At 54.9% G+C, this 18,036-nt stretch overlaps 2 protein-coding genes across 2 annotated transcripts in view; both read right to left on the reverse strand.

Moving 5' to 3' along the window:
* LOC116794582 lies at window positions 1–17,099 on the reverse strand. The gene is given in 7 exon segments (XM_032703355.1): window positions 1–2,611; window positions 2,613–2,771; window positions 2,773–3,026; window positions 4,923–5,883; window positions 5,993–7,750; window positions 11,869–11,888; window positions 14,393–17,099. Coding segments are annotated over 7 exon segments (8,226 nt in total). The 5' UTR covers window positions 16,856–17,099.
* Window positions 16,940–18,036, reverse strand: part of LOC116794583 — a 14,688-nt gene continuing 13,591 nt past the window's right edge. The window contains exon 4 of the mRNA XM_032703356.1: window positions 16,940–17,177. Coding sequence (XP_032559247.1) covers window positions 16,940–17,177 — 238 coding nt within the window. The remainder of the gene's footprint in view (window positions 17,178–18,036) is intronic.

Below are 18,036 nucleotides of genomic sequence, written 5' to 3' on the forward strand. Positions count from 1 at the left end.
TCACGGAAAATAAAGGGCAAAAGAGGCAGAAGAAACCGTTACGGACACGCCCCAATACGAGGAACTCACCGGGAGAGGGGCGGGGTCCGCCTGCTGGGCACCGGCAGGTTCCTGGTCTCCGAGCAGCGGCGCGGGCTCGTCGGGCGGCGGCCGGGCCGGCAGGGTGTGGCAGCAGCTGTCGGTCGAGAAGCGGAGGTGGCTCTTGCGCGAGTCGTCCGTGAGAGACAGGTCGTGCGAGTAGGAGTGCAGGAAGGCGCGCACGCCGTCGATGCCCACGAAGTGCGTGGCCGGCACGCCGCGCAAGGCGCCGCTGGCCGCCGCCAGCAGCTGCTGCTGCGAGCGCCGCCAGCGCCGCAGGCGCAGCGCCAGCAGCAGCAGCAGGAAGGCGACGAAGAGGCACGACACGGCGGCCACGGCCAGCACCAGCCAGCGCGTCAGGCTGCCGCCCGCCTCGGCCGCCCCCGCCTCCGCCTCGGCCCGCGCCGCGCTGCCCAGCTCGGCCAGCAGCTCGGCCACGCTGTCGGCCAGCACCACGCTCAGCGTGGCCGTGGCCGACAGCGCCGGCCGCCCGTGGTCCTTGACCAGCACCACCAGGCTCTGGCGCGCCGCGTCGCGGGCCAGTGGCGAGCGCGCCGTGCGCACCTCGCCGCTGTGCAGCCCCACGCGGAACAGCCCCGGCTCCGTCGCCTTGGCCAGCTCGTACGACAGCCACGCGTTCTGACCCGCGTCCGCGTCCACCGCCACCACCTTGGCCACCAGCGCGCCGGCCTCGCTCGACCGCGCCGCCAGCTCCACGCCCGCCCGGACCGAGCCCGACGCCGCCGCCGCCGCCGCCGGCGGGTACAGCACCTGCGGCGCGTTGTCGTTCTCGTCCACGATCACCAGCCGCACCGACACGTTGCTGCTCAGCGCCGGCGAGCCGCCGTCCTCCGCCCAAACCCACAGCCCCACCTCGCGCACCTGCTCGTAATCGAACGAGCGCAGCGCGTACAGCGCGCCCGTCTCCGCCTGCACCGACACGTACGACGACAGCGCCGAGCCCCGCACACCGCCCTCCCCCAGACGGTACCGCACGCGCGCGTTCTCCCCCCAGTCCGAGTCCGTCGCCCGCACCCGCAGCACCAGCGCGCCCGCCACGTTGTTCTCCCGCAGCCGAGCGCTGTAGCGCTCCTGCAAGAACACCGGCGCGTTGTCGTTCACGTCCAGCACCCGCAGACACAGCACCCTGCTGCTCTGCAGCGACGGACCACCGCCGTCGGCCGCCCGCACCGTCACGTTGTACTCCCACTCCTGCTCCCGGTCCAGCTCTCTCGCCGTCACCACGCGGTAGTAATTCTTATAGGATTTCTCCAGCCGGAATGGGACGCCCCCATCGAGAGAGCAGCGCACCTCGCCATTGGCCCCGGAATCGCGGTCCTGCACGTGCAGCAGGGCCACCACCGTCCCGGGTGGGGCATTCTCCGAGATCTCGCTCACAGCCGACGACACTGTCACTTCGGGCGCGTTGTCGTTGATGTCTGTCACAGTGATCATGACTTTTGATGTGTCAGAAAGCCCACCGTCATCCCGTGCCTGCACCTGCAATTCATGTGAGGAAATTTCCTCGAAATCCAAATCTTCTTTAAGCGTTATTTCTCCTGTCTCAGAGTCCAGGTGAAAAAGTTCTGACTCTCGGTCTGTAATTTTGTGGAAACTGTATTTCACATGCCCGTTCAGACCCTCGTCGGCATCGGTGGCCGTGACGGTGACGAGCACGGAGCCCACGGGCACGTCCTCCGCCACACGCACCGTGTACTCCGCCTGGCTGAACACGGGCGCGTTGTCGTTCGCGTCCAGCACCGTCACGCGGATCCGCACCGTGCCCGTCCGGGACGGCTCGCCGCCGTCGCTCGCCCTCAGCACCAGCTCGTGGAACGCCGCCTCCTCCCGGTCCAGCGCCTTCGCCAGCACCAGCTCGGGACGCTGATCCCCGCCGGGGCCCGTCTGCACGGCCAGTGAGAAGTGCTCGTCGCCGCTCAGCTCGTAGCTCTGCAGGGAATTCTGTCCCAAGTCCGGGTCATGAGCCTCGGCCAGCGGAAAACGCGATCCCGGGGCTGTCGTCTCGCTTATCCTCTGTTCCAACTCAATATCCTTGAAGGCGGGCGCATTGTCGTTAATGTCCGTGATTTCCACTTCAATTCCGTAAACCTTCATTTCCCCCTCCACTATCAGCTCACAGCTCAGCACGCATTGCTCCACCAACCGGCACAGCTGTTCTCTGTCGATCCTCTCGGCCGTCACTAAATGTCCCGTCTTCCCGTGCAGAGCAAAATACTGCCTCCTACCTCTGTCTATGATGCGGACGCCGCCATCTCCGAGCTCTGGCATCTGCAGCCCCAGGTCGTTGGCCACGTCGCCCACGAACGAGCCCTTGGGCATCTCCTCGGGCACCGAGTAGCGCAGCTGCCCCCACGCCGCCTCCCAGGCCGCCAGCAGGACGCCCCAGAGCAGCACTCGCTGCCGCCGGCCCCAGCGCCTCCCCGCCGCGCACATCTCCGCCGCCGCACCGCCGGCACCGCAACACCGCCGGTAGATCCCCGCCGCCGATCCCCGATTCGGCTCCCGCTCCGGCTACGACTTGCCGCTCTAAGCTGCTGTCGCTCACCCCTCCGCCTCGCTGTATCTCGGCTCCGCACCGCCGGGACGATCGGAAACAGACCTCTTCCCGACTCAGGAATCCAGCGATCCAGCGATCGAGCCGGGCCGCAGCGGGCGGGGCTGCAGCGCTCCCACCTTCCTCTCGCTCCTCTCGGTCAACAGCGGCGCCCGCAGCCTCCTCCCGGCACTGCACGCACCGAGCGCCGCCCGCACTGCCTTGTCCACGGGCAGCTCGCGGCGAGAGCACTGAATTCGCATCCTACGTAGCCGGGCTTTCCTGCCTTTTCGTTTCTCCAGCCTATCTCTTCTTTGATCACTACCGATGCGAAGGCAGAGTACTCCCGTGTGCTTAGTGCTTCTACCGCACGGGGAAAATGTCTTGCTAATGGTTATCTATATGTAAAGTAAAATAATTTCTTCCTATTATTTAACCTATAGAATATTGTTAGTTCTCCAACACTTTGTTTGGGGTTTTTTTCTGCTGTCCTGCTTGAATGTCTGGTACAAGGATAACAAAGGAAAACAAGCACTGGGTAGGAAATGTGCTAACGATACACACAGCCCCGCATCCCGGAGAATAAGAGATATCAGGCTCATTAACCCAACCGGGTGGAACTTGGCTTTAAATACTTCAGTTCACACGAAACACGGTCCAAATTAACTACGCCATCCATGATCATTGACGGAGAGTAGATATTTAAAATCGGGTACAGCCGGGTCAACCCACTGGCTTCTGCAAGCTGCAGGGAATTTGCCTTTGCGAGCTCAGCAGGAACAACACATTCTACATCTCTACCCACCCTAAACTATACGGATCATATGTAGAAATGTAAATTCAACTTTTTCGAGTGCCTAATTGCTGTCATGATAAGTATTCCCTTCTCGTTTAAAATATGTTCTCAAGATTGGTATGGCTTCTCTTCGTAAAAGGGACAGACAACCCAACTTTTTCTAAGCTGGTATAAGATACCAAAATCCTTGGAATTGTATTCCACAAGCAACGCAGTCTACCAGGCCAGGAAAAGAAACTGGTCAGGAACAGTAAAATAGAGTTATTTACTGCCCAATATGAAAGAAAAACAACAACAAAAAAGCAAATAAACAAACCCCCAAGCCAAGAAAAATTTAAAAAAATCACATACAGAAACCACCCCGCAACCTGCACAGACCGTTCCCATTCCATGGCATTTTCAAAACCACAAGTGTTGAAGACAAAACCTCTCAACTGAGCCTGAACCTGTTGATTCCCTAGAAGTGCTGCCACTCGCTGACTGGTATGCGTTGAATGGGGATAACTCTTCCCTACTTCATTCCTTAACAGATTCACTGATCTTTAATTTATGATATATATGTGTGTATATATATATATATATATAGTCATCCTAACTCTCACGGGAAATTATTTTCATTTTCTTCTAAATCAAGGTGTAAAGAACTGAAGCCTGTTATTAAAGTATTGTTCTAATTCTTGCATTTTTACATTGGCAAGACACATTTTCAACAAAATACTGTCGTACAGATGTATATCCTAAATTGTGTGGACCATTGATCAGCTTGTGAACATGCTTAACTGTCATTTTGGGTATCTCTTGATATTTGATACATGCTGTCCCGATCCTAGCGGTCTATCCTTTCAAACACACTGGTGTAGCAATTGTCGCAAAACATTGCTGGGAGAACTAATTCTCTATAAACAATATCCAACTGGAAAAAAAAAAACCGGATCAGAAAAGATGCTTAAATAAGGCTCTTAAATAAAGAACGTGGCAAATTTAATTTGAGGGTTTGTTTGTTTTTACCCTACTATGATTTGGGGTGGAGGCCCGTCTTATTTCCGTTCATGGTGCTACAGGAGTTTGGGACCCTAATAGTGAAAAAACATTATTGAAAAACTTTGAGTCCAGGAATCAACCAGGTCCATGTACATTCTTTCACGTCAAATCGGTAAGGAAAGAAAAATCTCAAACAGCAAAGGTCAGCCTTATTATTCGCACTACGGATCCAGTGGATCTACTTCTGCGCAGTAACTATTCGAGTTTCATCTTTAACAGTTAAAAAGATGTGTACAACACCTCCCAGTTGAAATTCAGCCTATGACCTGGAGAGAATCAAGAAGTGTCACCTCTCAGCGTTCTAAGAGGATGGAGTGACCCCGTTCTTTCATTCCATCACCGAACTGCAGACCAGCACTCCTCACCCACAACACGCGGGGACATACAGAGGAAAAGAAGACAACGGTTCGGAAGGGCTCAAGAAAAACTGCTGAAGAGTACCGACTTACTGACCTGTGGTACATTGGGGTCGGTGGGCGGCTCTCCCACGACGGCGCTGCTGCTCGGACTCGGCTTCTCGCGGGGCTCCCCGGCCACAAGCTCCTCCGCGGGCACGATGGGCAGCGGCGGCGGCGGCCAAGCGGCCTCGGCGGCGGCGCGGGGCGAAGCCGCCACGCACAGGTTGTAGGAGTAGGGCAAGGTGCCCTCGCAGAAGTCGGCCGGGAAGGCGGCGCCGGCCAGCGACAAGCGCTGCGCGCCCAGGCAGCGCAGCACGGCGGGCGGCCCGGCCCGCCGCAGCCGCGCCAGCACCAACAGCGCCACGCTCAGCACCAAGAGCGCCGACAGCAGCGCCAGCGCCAGCACCAGCCAGAACTGCAGCTCGCCCGCCGCCTCGGCGCCCGCCGCCCGCTCGCTCAGCTCCGGCAGCGCCTCCTGCAAGCTCTCGGCCAGCACCACGTGCAGCGTGGCCGTGGCCGACAGCGCCGGCTCGCCGTGGTCCTTCACCACGGCCACCAGGCGCTGCTTGGCCGCGTCCCTCTCCGACACGGCCCGCGCCGTGCGCACCTCGCCGCTCTGCAGCCCCACGCGGAACAGCGCCGGCTCCGACGCCTGCACCAGCTCGTACGACAGCCACGCGTTGCGCCCCGCGTCCGCGTCCACCGCCACCACCTTGCCCACCAGGTAGCCGGCCGACGCCGAACGCGGCACCACCTCGAAGGCCGAACCCGCCGAGCCCGGCGACGCCGCTCCCGCCGCCGGCGGCGGGTAGAGCACCCGCGGCGCGTTGTCGTTCTGGTCGAGCACGAAGACGCGCACCGTGGCCGTCGAGCTGCGCGCCGGCGACCCGCCGTCCTGCGCCCGCACGGCCACCGCGAACTCGCGGCACTGCTCGTAGTCCAACGAGCGCTGCGCGTACACCGCGCCGCTCCGCGCCTCCACCGACACCAGCGGCGCCGCGCCCGCCGCGCCCGCGCTGCCGCCCGACAGCCAGTAGCTCACGCGCCCGTTCGCGCCCGCGTCCGAGTCCCGAGCGACAACGCGCAACACCAGCGCGCCCACCAAGTTGTTCTCCCCGCACGTACGCGCTGTACGACGCCTCCTCGAACACCGGCGCGTTGTCGTTCACGTCCGACACCTCCAGCACCAGCTCCCTGCTGCTCCACAGCGACGGGCTGCCCCGGTCCCGGGCCACCACCGTCACGCGGTGCTCGCACGCCTGCTCGCGGTCCAGCGCGCTCGCCGTCACCACCTTCGACGAGCCGCCCGACGACGCCACGAGCGACAGCGGCGCCTCTCCCGACAACTCGCACGACACCTCACCGTTCTCGCCGGAGTCGGGGTCGTTCACGTTCAGCAGGGCCACCACGGTGCCGACCGGCGCGTCCTCGGGCACGGGGCTCGACAGTGACAGAATGGTGATCTCGGGCGCGTTGTCGTTCTCGTCTATGACGTCTATCTGCACTTCACAATGACCAGTGAGTCCGCCCCCGTCCCTTGCTTCCAAACCCAAGCTGTATTTATTTATCTCCTCGAAATCGAGGGGCCTCTCGGTCCTGATCTCACCACTCTCTTTGTCGATAGAGAACAACTCGCGGATCCCGGCCAGGACGTTGACAAAGGAGTAGGAGACCCGCCCATTGGACCCCGCGTCCGCATCCGTAGCCCGCACCTGCAGTACCAGCGACCCCGCCGGCAGATTCTCCGCCACTCGCGCCTCGTAGATGCTTTTGCTGAACACGGGCGGGTTGTCGTTTAAGTCCGTCACGTTAACACGAACCTGGACAGTCCCGGACCTCGCGGGGTCTCCGCCATCCACTGCCGTCAGCACCAACTCAAAGGAGCTCTGCTTCTCTCTGTCTAACGCTCTCTCCAGCACTAATTCCGGCTGCTTCTTTCCACTCGTGATCTCCTTCACGGCCAGACTGAAGGACGGGTTGCTGCTGAGTTGATAAGTAATCAGGGAATTACTTCCCACGTCCGCATCTTGGGCCATCTCCACAGGAAAACGAGCACCTGGAACCGTCCATTCACCGATCTCGAGGTCCAGGGCATCCTTGCTGAAGACCGGGGAGTTGTCATTCACGTCCTCAATGGCCACTTCGACACGGAAGACGTTGAGCGGGTTGTGTACCAGCGCCTCGAAGCTGACCGAGCAGGACAACGACTCGCCGCACAGCTCCTCCCGGTCCAGCCTCTCGCTCACGTAGAGGTTCCCGTTCTCCTCGCTCACCGTGAAGTATTTCAGCTGCTTTTTGCCGGCAGACGCCACCTGCAGCTTGCGCGCCGGCAGCTCGTGGGCGCTGAGCCCCAGGTCCCGGGCCAGCGGCCCCACCAGCGAGCCTCTGGGCAGCTCCTCGGCCATGGAGTAGCGGAGCCGCTCCGCCGCCGCCCGCCAGCACAGGCCCAGCAGCACAGCGCCCAGCACCAGCGCTCGCCCGCCGCCCGGCCCGCCGCTCGCCCTCCGCCCGCCCGACATTGCCCACGGCGCTCGCTCGCCAAGCTCGCCAGGCTCCTGCCGCTGCCCTGCCTCCCTCGCAGCCGCTCCGCGCGGCCGCCGCAGCGCCCGACAAAGCGCACCCAGCCCGCCGCCGCCTCCAACTCGGACGCCTCTGCTGCCCGCGCCGCGCCGCCTCTCGCCTCTGCTGCCCGGGCCGCTGCCGCTCTGGCCCGCACTGCCCGGACGAGCCAGCAGCCGCCGGGGACAGGACGCACCGCCGGCCGCCGCCGCGGCTCCGGCAACGCTCGCCGGCGGCCAACAGCGGCACCCGGAGGCGCCGACACAACACTGCAGCCGCCTCACGCCCGCCACCAGCGGGGACCGACTTTGGGCCCTGCTGGGGCTGCACCGCCCATGGGGTCTCTGTTCTGTTAGTAGCAGCAAGCGCCAAAGTACTCGCTTAATGCTAAGTAGGAACCCTAATGATTACAGCAGCAACTGCAGTCTAATACCGAATTTTTTTCTGTTGGTTTCTTTTCTAGCTGCAATAGACATATAAACTACTATTGCACCTTATCAAAGACTTTGGCATCTCGTGGTGTGCATTGGCATGAAACTTAAGAAGGAAATATTCCTTGCAAGGCAATTATGTGTTTCCAGATTGTTTCCCTCATGCACAGAGAACTGAAGCCAAAAGTAGATTGCTCACATGCTTTAGAACTCATGTGTTTCACTGGTACTTGAGATACCACTTTTCTAGCTTCTCTAAGTAGAGGGTGTAAGTCAAAAGGAGATTTATACAGTGCTAACACTTGGAGAGAAATGTGAAGCCTAAAGTAGCAGAACTGCCCTCATGACACTGTACATACCTGGCACAGGAAAAGAAAGTACAAAGCCGTGTAAGCTCTTTGCCCTCTGTCCACCCTTACACTGACTCTTCTTCCATCCATAAAACCTCCTGTGCTTTTGGTGGAAACTCAAAAATCAGGCTTGTTTTAAGAACAGATTTCACATTTCCATTGTTCTGATTTTGTGAACCTCCAGGCAAAAGTCCCATCACCTGGCCAATCCATTGTAGGACCACAAAATCAGCCAAAAGATTTCAAATGAATTCTGATCGTTCATACACAGATCCCAAACCTCCATCTGACCTCATTGGGGCTGATACTACAGTACTGTGTTTTTCAGTTACTTTACCAGAACTCTGCCTTAGAAACTCATCCCCACAGCACCTGAAAACTCATAGAGGCCTCAAGATGTAAGCTAGGCAAGGTGCAGTGATTTCAAAGGGCTGGTAGGTCTCTCCTGACTGGATTGAATGACTTTACTGAGCATCAGAACATCAGAAATCCCTGGCAGTTGGTAAACCAAATACTCCCCACTGCCACACATGGCACTGTTCATTCCCTACTGTGACACATCCAGGCTTGTGCCCTGTAGGAAATCACATAGAGAGTCACCTAATTGTGTGCCCCTCAGAGATTAAGAATCCCCAGATAAGTGGGATTGGCCAGCAGCACTTCACTGTTACCCTCTTGGATTAAACAATGGGAAGGGCTGGGTGCAGGTTCTTCACAAGGTCCTCTCACTCATTTCTGAGCATTTCTAATAAACAAAATCAAAAGCTCCAACTGAACCAAACGAGGTTCTGGACACCTGCAATGTACAGGTTTTTTACAGTCTTAAAAATTCACTCCACTGAAGTCTGAATGCACAAGTAAGTCCCTGAAATCTTAGTCTTGTACAGTAGTGGGTTTCCTTTCTGGAAATTTAACTGTTCTTGTCAATTTTCTACTTCATGATATATAAATCTCCTGTGAATAAGAAGCTGCAAGGGCCTTATGAAAGGCCTTTGGTCTGAACAGAAGTACTTAGGAGAGACCCTGTATTAACTTCTGCTTCATTTTCCTCACACACAACATTCTCTCTTCATTTGGGTCTCAACCGAAGTCACTGTTTGCTGCAAAAGAGCCCTCACAAGTGGGAAACATGAACCCTGATCTTCCAGGAAACAAAGCCTGAAGTAAGATCCAAGGTGGAAAACACAAAGACCACGTTTATGAACTTCTTATCAAAAAGTTACTTAGATATGTAGATGGAGAAAGGACTTCTCACAGCAGGAATTCTACCACTCTGTTGTTTTTCTCCTCACTCTCCAACTCTGCACAACTTGCAGCTTTGATTTGGACATTCAGAATTTTCCTAAACCTCTTCTAGAGGATAATGCATCACAATCATACATAGAAAGGAAATTCACTTGATCTCCACCATTTGGAGAAGAAACATAATTTTTCTAAAGCAGAGGAATGGCAAATGGACAAACTAAAAGAGGAATGGTCATTGGGCAGAGACTGCATCATCAAACTGTGCACTTTGGGGGAATCTCTGCACCTCTTTGATCACATGCCCTGATCCACAAAGATGTAACTTCTTCTTAGGTCATCTGTACATCTGCTAACCCATGACAAAATTAGAACACAGATGTACCCCTCTCCTATCTCCTCCTTTCTCACTAGCTGTAACATGACAAGGAGAAAAAGTCAGACAAGCAATGAAAGGAAGCATAAACTCACTAGGCAGGCATGGAAATTCATCCCTGAGAGCACCAGGAACCCATTGAGGACTCAAGCTGTAAATGTCACCCTGAAGTCTTACTCCAGACAACAAGTATGATTTCATTTTATATAAAAAGGTTAATTATTTAATTTAGTCAACAGCTCTCCTCAGTTTTCCTACTGTGTGGCCTGCTCACCTCTCACTAACAGGAAGCCCCATGTTTACAGGTCTTATTGTGGGCCTCTTTCTCAGCCTGTCTTCTGAAAAAGCATAACAGATTCTCTTTAAGATTCTATTTCTTCTTCTTCACATATAAAAAATTAACTTGGGTAGTCAAAATAAGTATTTGCTGCTAAACAACACTCACAGTTTCAAATGAAAAAGTACTGATCAGAAATGGGGGAAAGGAACCATGACCTTCCAGGAAACAAAGGTCTGAGCCAAAGTGTTGTTACAACTATGAAGAAACTCTACATCACAAAGTCATAAGGAAGACACAATTTTGAATAAAGAGGTTTCAAGGAGCAGCAGAGTGACACAGTGAGCATCAACTCAGGCCTTTCCCACTATATACAATTTGACTATGAGCCAACCACTTTATCCCATAAACACAACAGCCAAACTGAGCTGTCCTTGAGCTCTTCATGCGAGGCATCGAGACTGTGTGGAAACGATCTCCCATGAAGTGGGATGGCTCACAAGGCTGCTCCTCAAGGCTGAAAGCCCTTTTACCAATGACAGAGCTTCATTTGAGTCCAATTTCACCTCTCCCTCAAGTGCAGCTGGACTGCCTGCCACGTGACTCTCTCCTTCAGTAGGCACATCTCTCGGGGTTTGAAGCTCCTCCAGTGAGACTAAGACATCTATCCTGACCCAAGGCACTGAGAATCCTTACCCAAGGCACTGAGAATCCTTACCCAAGGCACTCACAATCCTTACCCAAGGCACTCACAATCCTCACCTGCAACAGATCTTTACTAAGTGGATGAAAACTAAGTACAAATTAAATGCATGCAGCTAATGCATTAAATACAAGCCATTGTCCAAGTCTAAAACTAAGATTGGACCTGACTGCACCTAAACTCCATCAGTAGTTGAGGTACAAAAGTGTCCACTCTGAAATTTGTGACTCAGCATGAGGGACTCCCTCACTCGTTTCAATCTCCAGTCTCTGTGTGGAAACAATTCCAGGTTGATTCTGAGTCAATTCTCCTTTGTGTGTTTCATCCAGGTGGTAAATAATAGATATTGCACCCAGCCACACCTAAGATCCATCAGGAGTTAAGGAAATGAGGGCATCCATACAATAACAGTCCTTTTTATATTTCAACACTGAAAGTAACAGAGTGAACCTTGCTATCAAACTTTGTTATGATGCATTTCTACAACATACTAAAGCCACTTTTGTTAATACCTCTGACAGGGAAGCATTAAGGAAAAGAAATCACTCATTCACAACATCTAGCCATGCATCAGGCCTCTAAAGGCAGAGTTATTGGACAAATATTATCAGAGGACTGCAACTGCCTTTCAGGACAGGGAAGCCCAAATCACAGACAAAAATGACACCAGCCTTGACACCAGGCAAGAAATCAAGCCATTGATCAGCCAAAAACACATTGACTCACATGTTTTCCTGGTACAAAGCCAGCCTCTCACCCTCCTTGCTCTGCATTCACAGCCTCTTTCACACCATGGACAAATCCAACTTCTGACCACATGTCAACCACAAGTGACAAAGCAGATGGTTCATTCAGCAAGATTTTAGGGAAACAGAAATCTTTGTCTTGGCAGCTGAACACCTTCAAGGTATGGAAGAGAACTCCTCCTGCAGCCTGAGAGTTTGAACAGATCTCTCTGGTTTTAAGAACTATCAGCCAAACTGAGGCCCACTTTTAGAACATGAGAAGAAACAAGAAGGAAAAAAGGAAAAATGGGAAACTCGCAATAATGTAGGAATCTTACCTTAACATTTCCACATATAACTGTAGCAGGAAAAGGATCAAGTATCGAGAGGCACAGTTCTCCAAGTAATTTTTTGGAAAGCAGGGAAAACACACAGGAGCACGATTATTGGATCCATATAAGAGCCAGGGGAAATGGAACACTCTACCAACCTTTTAGACATTCCTAAGTACACCACAGCAAACGCTTCCACCTGCCCTGGGTCTGTGCAGACAGAATGTTTCAGCATGTCCAAACATGATGGAGCAAAGGAAGCTGCCCTTTGTAGACAGAAACCATTGGAAGAAAATTTTCCCACGTAACTTCTCCTTCTGGAGAACAAGGATCACAACACAGATCCAGTGCATGAGGCATTCTCTGCTCATCACACTCATTTCAAGAAACCTGAAATGTTCTAAGGGGCATAACCAAGATGCAGCTCAGTTAAAGACTGAGTCACCAGAATCGACTCAAACACACCATCGTTCTTCACCAGCACATGGACATTTTGGAAGAATCTGCAACCATTAATGCAAAGTTTATGTCTTTATCCCAGAACTACCACTCACAGGAACAGCTGCATTGGACATGATAGAGGATAAAATCAGTGACTTCCTGGCACATACTTCAAATAACAAGCCCCAGACTCAGAAATTCCTGACAAACAAACCCTCCCATCCATATGTTCCCACCAAATTTAATACCAACAAAACATCACTAGTGACTTCCTATGAGCAAGAGCCACTTAATAACATCTGAAGGGTTGGTCAAGACTGCAGAAAAATTAGTCCAACCACAATGAAACTCTACACCACAACCTTACAAGGGTCTAGAGCTGGAAAAAGTCACATTTCACACAGCACTTTAACACACAGAACCCCTGAAACATGGTTGCCCTCCCATGGGTATTGCTTGCAGCCAAATTCATCAGGGGATTGTCACCCCCTTTCTGGACACAGGAAAGGGGCACTTCATGTCAGTGACACAAGGCCTTGGCACCAGGCATGACATGAAAGAATCCCCAGAGTGCTTTCGGGGCCAGTCTCTCTCTCCTTGACCTTGCAGTGACTTCTCACCACGAGTAGGTGAAAAGCAAGATCAGTGATTCTAGTGACATTTTCAGATAAAGTTTTGGACACACACAGGCCCACCTTTACCTCATCAAGACAAAGAAGGCCACAGTTTAATTACTCTTTACAGGGAGTGTCACGGGCAGTAGGAAAGGAAACTGATGAACTCACAACTTGTCACTGTTTGGAATCTGAGCCTATTCATTTTATCTAGTCCAGCAATGGACCCTGGGAATTGAAAAAACACAAGCTTCCTCTCCATCAGTATCTCCTCACACACAGCACCTGCAGGAATCTCCTCAAACTCATTACAGCTGGTATAGTTCTCATTGATCTTCATTATTTGCAGATATACTCCACTGATAGAAAAATTGCACAGACAACTTCTCCTGCCCATGGCTGATATTTGACTTCCCACCATGTGTGTGAGAAGTAAGGCAATTTCTCCCATTAACATTTTAAGGAAACTTATCTATGAAAGTCTTTTCCTTTAGAGATGTAACAATGAAAGGCATGTATGGGACAGTCAAGGAAATGTAACAAAGTGATCAGATATTAGCAAATACAAAGGCCCAGCTTGACATCAGTACAAAGAAGAAGACAAGAAAAATAACATCTGCAGAAATGAAGTGACCACATCATGCTCTTCTAAGTTATGGCACTTGGAGAAGATGCATAATCCAGGTATTGAGCAGGGATGGAATCAGTTTCCTTCTCTCAAAGCTCTCATTTTGGCATTTATCATTAGTACGTATTAAGCAATTAGTTAAATACAAAGCATTAACTTGTAAACATGGAGCACGAACATCCCACAGCTCTCAACACAGCTGGAGTAATGTCTGTGAGGCCTCATTTACTTGGGAAGGAGAAAACCACATCACATTATAGCACAGAGAGGCACCGAACTCTTGTTTCCTTCGACAGTCCCTCACCCACAGGTACCAGGATCCTCCTGCCTCTCAAAACTTGCATGTTGTTTTTTGACCATTCTATTTTGCAGAGACTTTGAATCAAACAGCCAGTTATTCAGACCATTTCCTGTCAACGTGCACCAGGAAAAACCATGGGCTTCACGCAGGTATCTTTACAACTCTGTACTACGGGGGAAGAAATATTTGTCTGCCAACTACATCTCAGTGAAGAAATATCAAGACTCTAAATGTAAAAGAGGAGCTGACCTTCAAAAGATTCTGGGTCAGTGGTGATTATGTGATACAGTAACAAAATCAGAAAACACAGTCCTCTAGCCAAGAGCAGTTTCCCTTCTCCTGCCTCCCCTACAAACTAAAAGGCTAAGACAAGACCCCAAGTCCACCACTGCAACGCAAGAAGCACCCCCGACCAGTACGTCAATGAATGAAGTTTTGCCTTCCTTGTCAGTAAAGCCCGCTACACAAAAGACAAATCACGGGGGATAAAGTTCAAAAAGAGGCGGAAGAAACCGTCACGGACACGGTCTAGTACGAGGAACTCACCGGGGGAGGGGCGGGGTCCGCGGGGCGGTCACCAGCAGGTTCCTGGTCTCCGAGCAGCGGCGCGGGCTCGTCGGGCGGCGGCCGGGCCGGCAGGGTGTGGCAGCAGCTGTCGGTCGAGAAGCGGAGGTGGCTCTTGCGCGAGTCGTCCGTGAGAGACACGTCGTGCGAGTAGGAGTGCAGGAAGGCGCGCACGCCGTCGATGCCCACGAAGTGCGTGGCCGGCACGCCGCGCAAGGCGCCGCTGGCCGCCGCCAGCAGCTGCTGCTGCGAGCGCCGCCAGCGCCGCAGGCGCAGCGCCAGCAGCAGCAGCAGGAAGGCGACGAAGAGGCACGACACGGCGGCCACGGCCAGCACCAGCCAGCGCGTCAGGCTGCCGCCCGCCTCGGCCGCCCCCGCCTCCGCCTCGGCCCGCGCCGCGCTGCCCAGCTCGGCCAGCAGCTCGGCCACGCTGTCGGCCAGCACCACGCTCAGCGTGGCCGTGGCCGACAGCGCCGGCCGCCCGTGGTCCTTGACCAGCACCACCAGGCTCTGGCGCGCCGCGTCGCGGGCCAGTGGCGAGCGCGCCGTGCGCACCTCGCCGCTGCGCAGCCCCACGCGGAACAGCCCCGGCTCCGTCGCCTTGGCCAGCTCGTACGACAGCCACGCGTTCTGACCCGCGTCCGCGTCCACCGCCACCACCTTGGCCACCAGCGCGCCGGCCTCGCTCGACCGCGCCGCCAGCTCCACGCCCGCCCAGCCCGAGCCCGACGCCGCCGCCGCCGCCGCCGGCGGGTACAGCACCTGCGGCGCGTTGTCGTTCTCGTCCACGATCACCAGCCGCACCGACACGTTGCTGCTCAGCGCCGGCGAGCCGCCGTCCTCCGCCCAAACCCACAGCCCCACCTCGCGCACCTGCTCGTAATCGAACGAGCGCAGCGCGTACAGCGCGCCCGTCTCCGCCTGCACCGACACGTACGACGACAGCGCCGAGCCCCGCACACCGCCCTCCCCCAGACGGTACCGCACGCGCGCGTTCTCCCCCCAGTCCGAGTCCGTCGCCCGCACCCGCAGCACCAGCGCGCCCGCCACGTTGTTCTCCCGCAGCCGAGCGCTGTAGCGCTCCTGCAAGAACACCGGCGCGTTGTCGTTCACGTCCAGCACCCGCAGACACAGCACCCTGCTGCTCTGCAGCGACGGACGACCGCCGTCGGCCGCCCGCACCGTCACGTTGTACTCCCACTCCTGCTCCCGGTCCAGCTCTCTCGCTGTCACCACGCGGTAGTAGCCCTCCAAAGACTTCTCCAGCCGGAAGGGGACGCTCCCCTCTAGCGAGCAGCGCACCTCGCCGTTGGCCCCCGAGTCCTGGTCCTGCACGTGCAGCAGGGCTACAACCGTCCCCAGTGGGGCGTCCTCAGAAATCTCATTCAGTGCCGACGTCACTGTCAGTTCGGGCGCGTTATCGTTTACATCTATCACGGTGATTGCGACTTTTGTCGTATCGAAAAGTGCTCCACCATCATGTGCCTGAACTTTCAATTCGTAGGAATCGCCTTCCTCAAAGTCCAGGCTCCGCAATATCGTGATGTCTCCTGTCTCAGGGTCCAGGTGGAATATATCCGATGCCATGTCCGTCGCTTTCTTCATCGAATATTTCACAGTGCCGTAGTGACCCTCATCGACATCATTGGCTGTGACGGTGACGAGGGTGGAGCCCACGGGCACGTCCTCCGGCACACGCACCGTGTACTCCGCCTGGCTGAACACGGGCGCGTTGTCGTTCGCGTCCAGCACCGTCACGCGGATCCGCGCCGTGCCCGTCCGGGACGGCTCGCCGCCGTCGCTCGCCCTCAGCACCAGCTCGTGGAACGCCGCCTCCTCCCGGTCCAGCGCCTTCGCCAGCACCAGCTCGGGATTATCGTCCCCACCAGGGCCCGTCTGCACGGCCAGCGAGAAGTGCTCGTCGCCGCTCAGCTCGTAGTTCTGCAGGGAATTCTGTCCCGAGTCCGGGTCGTGAGCCCTGGGAAGTAGAAACCGCGACCCCGGGGCTGTCGTCTCGCTCATTTGGAGTTCAATTTCTGCTTCTCGGAAGCTGGGCGCATTGTCATTAATGTCCGTGATTTCTACTTCGATTTCATAAACCTTCATTTCCCCCTCCACTATCAGCTCACAGCGCAGCACGCATTGCTCCACCAACCGGCACAGCTGCTCTCTGTCGATCCTCTCGGCTGTCACTAAATGTCCCGTCTTCCCGTTCAAAGCAAAATACTGCCTCCTACCTCTGTCTATGATGCGGACGCCACGACCTGGGACCTCCGGCAGCTGCAGTCTCAGGTCCTTGGCCACGTCGCCCACGAACGAGCCCTTGGGCATCTCCTCGGGCACCGAGTAGCGCAGCTGCCCCCACGCCGCCTCCCAGGCCGCCAGCAGGACGCCCCAGAGCAGCACTCGCTGCCGCCGGCCCCAGCGCCTCCCCGCCGCGCACATCTCCGCCGCCGCACCGCCGGCACCGCAACACCGCCGGCAGATCCCCGCCGCCGATCGCCGATCAGGCTTTCTCTCTGGCTCCGGCTACGACTCGCCGCTCCTGGCCGCTCTCGCTGCCCCAATGCCTCTGCGCAACACGGCTCCGCGGCGCAGGGAAGATCGCAGAACGCCCGGCCGCCGATCCAGGAATCCAGCGATCCAGCGATCGAGCCGGGCCGCAGCGGGCGGGGCTGCAGTGCTCCCACCTTCCTCTCGCTCCTCTCGGTCAACAGCGGCGCCCGCAGCCTCCTCCCGGCGCTGCACTAACCGAGCGCTGCCCGCCCTGCCACGGAGACGTGCGTCCCCTTCCACAGTGCACCTCCTTCCTCGGAATTCCTCCCTCCGATCTCTGCTTTGATCCTCCAGCTCAACACGATCGATTAGAATTAACGCGCCTCCTCTCGTCGTGATATTTCTAATCACATGGTAAATTTTTATTGTGATATAACAGGAATGGCTCCTGATATGACGTGCAAAGTGTTATCAGCATTTTGCGTTAATCTCGAAAGCACAAACTCCCAACCCATTTCACAACCTAGGCTGAATGCAGATCAAACTAAAGTTATAGGCTTGGGGACTAAAATATCCCCAATAACAGTCCAAATGAACAGTCCTCACATCCTGCACAACAGGGACAGAACATCATCTCCCCCCTTCTGCTGACTAACAGACCCTCACTGGAACGCTGCCAGCATAGAGCCCGATCCATAATAGTACAAAAAGCAATGAAGACCCACCCAATCACCTTAGAGATTGCCCTTAGCTCCGGTCTTTTAATTTTCACCTCGACATAACAGACTGATCTGAATCAGTTTGGTCTGAATCAAACCTGTCTAAGTCGCCCTTCTGCAAACACTACGCCGATTTTTTCCTTAAAGACTTACACAGTAGAGGCTGTGCTTGGACTTTGGACACAGTGCTCCGTTCGAGAGTAACTCAGCACCCTGCAGTGGTGCCCATGCACATGCACATGGGGGGTCCATAATAAAAATAAAACCACTAGCACGTAGCACTCCCTTGTCATTAAATGCTATAAAGTAGGAAAATATATAATTTCTAAGAGTAAATTATTAGAAATAAAAGATCGATTGAGAAAAACAGCAACAAAAAACGTTCAACCTCCTCAAACAAACAAACAGAAA

The sequence above is a fragment of the Chiroxiphia lanceolata genome, chromosome 15 (genome assembly GCF_009829145.1).
Source record: "Chiroxiphia lanceolata isolate bChiLan1 chromosome 15, bChiLan1.pri, whole genome shotgun sequence".
Lineage (NCBI taxonomy): Eukaryota > Metazoa > Chordata > Aves > Passeriformes > Pipridae > Chiroxiphia > Chiroxiphia lanceolata.